Source organism: Salvia splendens, chromosome 10 (assembly GCF_004379255.2).
Source record: "Salvia splendens isolate huo1 chromosome 10, SspV2, whole genome shotgun sequence".
NCBI lineage: Eukaryota > Viridiplantae > Streptophyta > Magnoliopsida > Lamiales > Lamiaceae > Salvia > Salvia splendens.
The window spans coordinates 15695909-15701908 of NC_056041.1; the positions used below are offsets into that span (position 1 = coordinate 15695909).

The 6000-nt window shown below is 33.2% G+C and overlaps 1 protein-coding gene across 1 annotated transcript; it reads left to right on the forward strand.

The window, feature by feature from the left end:
- Nucleotides 1-2409: 2409 nt before the first annotated feature.
- LOC121753174 (enoyl-[acyl-carrier-protein] reductase [NADH] 1, chloroplastic-like) lies at nt 2410-5710 on the forward strand. Its single transcript, XM_042148374.1, has 13 exons — nt 2410-2570; nt 3278-3574; nt 3706-3815; nt 3905-3960; nt 4047-4131; nt 4216-4263; nt 4480-4554; nt 4641-4752; nt 4825-4876; nt 4959-5010; nt 5095-5152; nt 5244-5342; nt 5422-5710. Exons 2-13 carry the CDS (start codon nt 3298-3300, stop codon nt 5577-5579), a joined length of 1182 nt encoding a protein of 393 aa, XP_042004308.1. The 5' UTR covers nt 2410-2570; nt 3278-3297; the 3' UTR covers nt 5580-5710.
- The last annotated feature ends 290 nt before the right edge of the window (nt 5711-6000 follow it).

The following is a 6000-nucleotide window of genomic DNA, read 5'->3' on the forward strand; positions in this document are numbered from 1 at the left end:
TCACAAAAGAAGAGAAGAACGGTCGGAGATGACGCTCGGAGAATAGAGAGCGAAGGTGTTCTAGATAGAAGGGGAGAAAACCCTAATCGCCAACAGAGAGAGCACCGAATAACTCATTTCTCCATTTTTTTTAATAAAGTCAAACAAGTTCTTAAAACCATGATAAGTCAAAATAAGATTATAAATGACGGATGGAGTCACGTAGTAGTACTCCCTTCGTCCTATTAAAATAGATTAATTTCATTTTTCATCTGTCCCACAAAAACAGTCTATATTTATTTATGCAAATATTTCCTCATTTTTTACTCTATTATTTCTGATTTCATCATCTACTATATTATTTCAACTATTTTTATTCTCTCTTACTTAACAAATAGTAGCATTAAACCAGTGTTTTAAAAACCGGATCGGACCAGCCGGTTCGACCGGTCGGACAGCGAATCGGCACCTGGTCCAGTTCGGTTCGGCCCAAAAACCGTTAGTATGTTAGGCCGCCTTGAACCGTCGGAACTGGCCGGTCAGACCAGTTGAACCAGAAACCGGGAACCGATTTTTATGTTTAAAATGCGAGACTAGAGGGGATTGAACCCTAGACCTCTAGGTAAAATACCAACATCTCTGCCACTCCACCACATGATCTTGAATGAAATATTGTGAACATTAATTATTGTTATACATTAAATCTATAATTTTTTGTCCACACAAATTAATAATTTGTGTTTAGTTTTATACTTTTAAATGATTGTTAGTTGTGATATGTTTAATTTTAATTATCAGCCACTAAATTTTATTTTTATTAGTATAATATATATATATATATAAATAATTTTACCTAAGGTTTAATATTATATATATTATTAATATAGTTTATTACTCCATATTTATTAAATATTACTCCAAACTTACTAATAATTCAAGTTTAATTTTATGTATTAACTAATAATACTATTATAGCATATATTTATCCAAATTAACTAAAAATTCATGTTTAGTTTTATATATTGTCTATAATATTATGTCACCACATAAATGTTTTTGAGATAATATGAATTTTATCTATTTATATATGTAAAATATATATTTTTTTGGTTACACTAATTATAAATTTATGTATTTAATAATTATTTAAATTTTACCATTCACTTATTTTAAATACTCTTAATATTTAATTTACTTAAAATGTTTAATATATGTTTTTGTTATATGTTACTATTAATTATAATATATTACTCACTAAATTTAATTATATTTTGTAAGAGTATATTTAATTTTATATTTGCAAGGTAAAACGGTTCGACCAGTAATTGAACCGGTCGGATCGGTTGAACCGTGAACCAGTAGCCTCGCCGGTTCACCGGCCGGTCTGGTTTTTAAAACATTGATTAAAACTATGTTATCCTCAAGACCATGTTTGGTTGCCAGGATTCTGTCTGGGAAAGTAATCTGATTCCTTAAATTTTAAATTCCTGTGTTTGTTTCCGTTTTTAATCAAACTGGGAAAGTAATCAAAATCATGAAACAAGGAAAGTTAGTACAACTTTCCAAGATTCTGAATCCTAATTTTTCTTAGGTATTCATTTTCCCAGTTTTAGGATTCTTACATATTTAATGCAATATAGTACAGTTTATTATTATTATTATTATTATTATTATTGTTATTATTATTATTATTATTATTATTATTATTATTATCATTATCATCATCATTATTATTGTTATTATTTATTACAATGTTTTAAAAATAATTTAAAAGTATAAACCATACTTAATTTCAGGATAATAAATAACTATAATTCAAATTATCATAATTATAACTATATTATTAATATTTATTTTTATTTTTATTATCATAATAATAATAATAATTTACTTAATAATTAAATATAATTATAATTATATAAAAATATAATAATTATTAATTTATAAATTATTAATTAACAATAAAATTGTAGTGAAATTTTAAATTATAAAATTTATTCAATTAAAAATTAAGTAAATATAATGATAATAATAATAATAATCTTATTTATTATTATATTATTATATATTATGATGTATAATCCATATTTAAACTATCCATCGTAATAATAAATAAAATAATATAATTATTATCATTTGTAATTAATAATTTATTAAATAATATGTATTATTATTTTTTATAAATAAAAAATGATAAGTATATTTTTAGTAAAGTGCTTAAATCTAATATATATTTTCAAATCTTGATATTTTCCAAACACAAGAAAGTAAAGATATTTTCCAACTTTATTTTCCTGTCAACCGGACATTGCCCAGGTGATTTATTTCTATGTAACAGAACTCATACTCTTTGGATGACTGAGGGAGTATTATTATGAGCAAGGGTAGAATGGTAATTCAAGAGGTCAGGAGAAGTGAGACAGCTCACTCACTTACTCACACTCAGCGGCGGCACTGTCAAAGCTTCTCAACAGCCTCAACTATACTACATAGTTTTCATCGAACCCTCACGCTTAATTACCAACACATTTCACACATCGCGCAGCGCAAGAAAGGATTTTTTTTCCCTCTCCCATTGCATTTCAAGAGAGGTGAGTGAGAAAATGGGCTCGTAGAATGTGGCTTATGCTCTGTAAAATTGATCTGTTTTTTCGCACTGTGAATCTGCATTTCTTGGACTTTGTTTGTTTTCTGTCTTTTTTTGGACATCTCTCGTTTCTTTCATTGATTGTTAGTGATAGTTTTTTGTGTTTTTTTGCCTAATGTTAAAGGTTAACTGAGGAAGACTAGCTATTTGTTGATTTTAGTACAAAATGTGTGCTGTGATTTGGCCGTTGAATCCGCGAATGTGTGAGTTTTTTTTTTTTTTTTTTTTTCTGATTGATCGATGCAATAATCCAGAGTTCAATTCGTTTATGAAGTTTCAGTTGAAGGGCGAGGTTTTGTTTGTGGAAAGTAAGGATATTGATAGATTAATTTAATTTGGGAAATTTTGAAGATTATAAAATGCTATAAGATGTTTTTTGTATCCTAAATGAGCTATGGATGTATTTTTGATGAAATTTAATGAGATTAGAAATCCTACTCTCAATTTGATTTTGAGGTTGATATTGTTTATAGAAAGGTAATTTTGTATTGTCAAAAAAAAATGCTACAAGATGTTGTCTGAAATGAGCTATGAATGTATTGCTGATGAGATTTGATTACATTAGAAAGCTTACCCTCAGTTTGGTTTTGCTGTCGACATTGATGTTGACGTAATGCAAAGTTAAGCTGACTTTGTGAAAATCATTTGCAGCATCTCTAACTTAGAAGGACATGGCTGCAGCAGCAACTCGGATCACGCAACTTTTGGTTGCAAAGCCCTGCGTTTCCGCTTCCCACCAAACTTCTAGATCGAGCATACCATGTTTTGGCAATGAGACCAAGGGCGCGTCTTGGACAAAGCTTAGGAGTTCGTCGTTTTTACCTGCTACACACACCTTCTACCAAACCTGCCACAGCAATGCTTCAAATTCCAAAAGGCATGCTGTAAAAGCAATGGCTGCTGGAGGTGATAAACAATCTTTGCCAGGATTGCCCATTGATCTGAGAGGTTGAACCTTGTTTTGAATCGACTGTTTTCCCTTTGGGGTCTCATATTGATGGATTCTCTTTGTATTCATCTACGAATGATTCAAGCTAGCAAATTAGGTTAGTTGCTAACATATGTTGCATTGTTTGCAGGGAAGAGGGCGTTTATTGCTGGCATAGCTGATGATAACGGGTATGGATGGGCGATTGCAAAATCTCTTGCTGCTGCAGGTGCTGAAATTCTTGTCGGGACATGGGTTCCAGTAAGTATTTCGACTTAGTGTTTCAGCGTTGTTTTTACTCTCTGAAATTAAAGTTTATTACTACTACTAATGATCACTGAATATTTTAGGCACTAAATATTTTTGAGACCAGCCTACGGCGTGGAAAGTTTGATGAATCGCGCGTGTAAGAAATGATCTCCTATGTCGGTCAAGAAATGCTTATCTTCCTTTGCTTTGTCTATTGACCCTTTCGGGGATATTTTATTTTAGGCTGCCGGATGGTTCTCTGATGGAAATTGCTAAAGTCTACCCACTGGATGCTGTCTTTGACTCTCCTGAGGATGTTCCTGAAGATGTAAGAATAATTTTATCTGTGGTACTTTTGAGTTAAACGTGATGGAATTCTCGTATGTACTAATATAGTTCTACCATGGTGCAGATCAAAGCAAATAAGCGCTATGCTGGCTCTTCTAATTGGACCGTGAAGGTTTAGCTCCATTGCATTTTCTTCATCTTTGGTTTTACCATAAATAATTACGTATCACTAACAATTATTTATTTGGTGCTATTTTGAACCTGTACTCTTTGTCCTTACCTCGTGACCTTTTTGTCATGGTTCTCGATACTATTAACAAGAAGTTCGAGTTTTGTCTCATTTTATGAGTTGCTTAGTTCACTCGATTAAATTGGAATTGTCTTGCAGGAAGTTGCCGAGTCAGTGAAACAGGATTTCGGCTCCATTGATATTCTTGTGCATTCGCTTGCCAATGGCCCCGAGGTGATTATCTCTTAGCCCTCCTTTTTCCGTCTTTTATTCTATTTTTCCTTTCTTGAAATTACTGTTTATCTTAATACGTCGTGTAGGTTACTAAGCCTCTTCTTGAGACATCAAGAAACGGCTATCTTGCGGCCATATCTGCATCTAGTTATTCCTTTGTTTCCCTTCTCAAACATTTTCTTTCCATCATAAATCCGGGTATGCCACATCTTTAGCCCATATTTCTTTGACTTGTTTCATTACTGTTACTGATTTTTATCCCGTTGGCAGGTGGCGCCACGATTTCTTTGACTTACATTGCATCTGAGAGGATAATACCAGGGTAAGTATAACCCTTGACTTCCGACTGTAACATGGTCTCTCAATGACTCGGATTGTTGGATTACATTGTGCCTTTCTTACAGATACGGCGGTGGCATGAGCTCTGCTAAGGCTGCTCTCGAGAGTGACACACAAGTTAGTTCTCCAAACTCCTAATCTTGTCTTATTCGTTTCGACTTACAGCATCATGATTTCATGACAACCATTCACTTGGATTAGGTACTTGCTTTTGAAGCTGGGAGAAAACACAACGTGAGAGTGAACACCATATCCGCAGGTATTGAATTGAGATCTATCTGATTTTGTCGAGGAGTGTCGCAATCTGTTGGTGCATTGTATACTTACTCGTTGTTATTGAGATGTTTCAGGCCCATTAGGAAGCCGGGCTGCAAAAGCCATCGGTTTTATTGACATGATGATCAACTACTCATTAGAGAACGCGCCCTTGCAGAAGGAGCTTACTGCCGGTGAGTTACTTTCTTGTACCGAGAAACGAGAGACATGGCGTCAGGCCTCTAATTCTTGTGTTTGGTTTGAATGGAACAGATGAGGTCGGAAACACTGCTGCTTTTCTGTCGTCTCCTCTGGCATCGGCCATCACTGGAGCTGTTGTCTATGTCGACAATGGACTTAACGCGATGGGTGTTGGAGTCGACAGCCCCGTCTTCCGGGATCTTGATATTCCAAGAGCCCCAAAGAATTGAAGAGAGTGAGAGACCTACATTCATTCAGCACTGTGACATTAAAACGACTTGATTTTTATTTTTGACTTTTGATCTTCAAATAACTGTAGGGGGCTTCAACTTTATTGTCAGTTTCACTGTTTCAGTCTTCAGATAGTGTTATAGAGAGACAAGATATGGAAACACAATAACATAGTACTAATAAAAATATTGAGAAATCCAAAATGTTAATGCAATTGAATGAAAAGAAAAATAAACGTCTCTGGTAATATATATTCCAATAACCTACCAATTAAAAATAAAAAATAAAAAATAAAAAAAAACCTACCAATTATAATACCATTTCGACACATTAAATTTACATTAGATTTTTTGAAATTTTAGCTATGGAATATACCTTAGAGCATTCGCAGCGGCGTCTCGTTGCGGGCTGGGTATCGTG

What these genes read in the sequence shown, in the direction of transcription:
- LOC121753174 (XM_042148374.1), top strand. Translation starts at nt 3,298, where the DNA reads ATGGCTGCAGCAGCAACTCGGATCACGCAACTTTTGGTTGCAAAGCCC. An exon ending in TCTTTCCATCATAAATCCGG is followed by an intron (nt 4,753 to 4,824) that starts GTATGCCACATC and finishes TCCCGTTGGCAG; the next exon opens with GTGGCGCCACGATTTCTTTG. An exon ending in GCAGAAGGAGCTTACTGCCG is followed by an intron (nt 5,343 to 5,421) that starts GTGAGTTACTTT and finishes TGAATGGAACAG; the next exon opens with ATGAGGTCGGAAACACTGCT.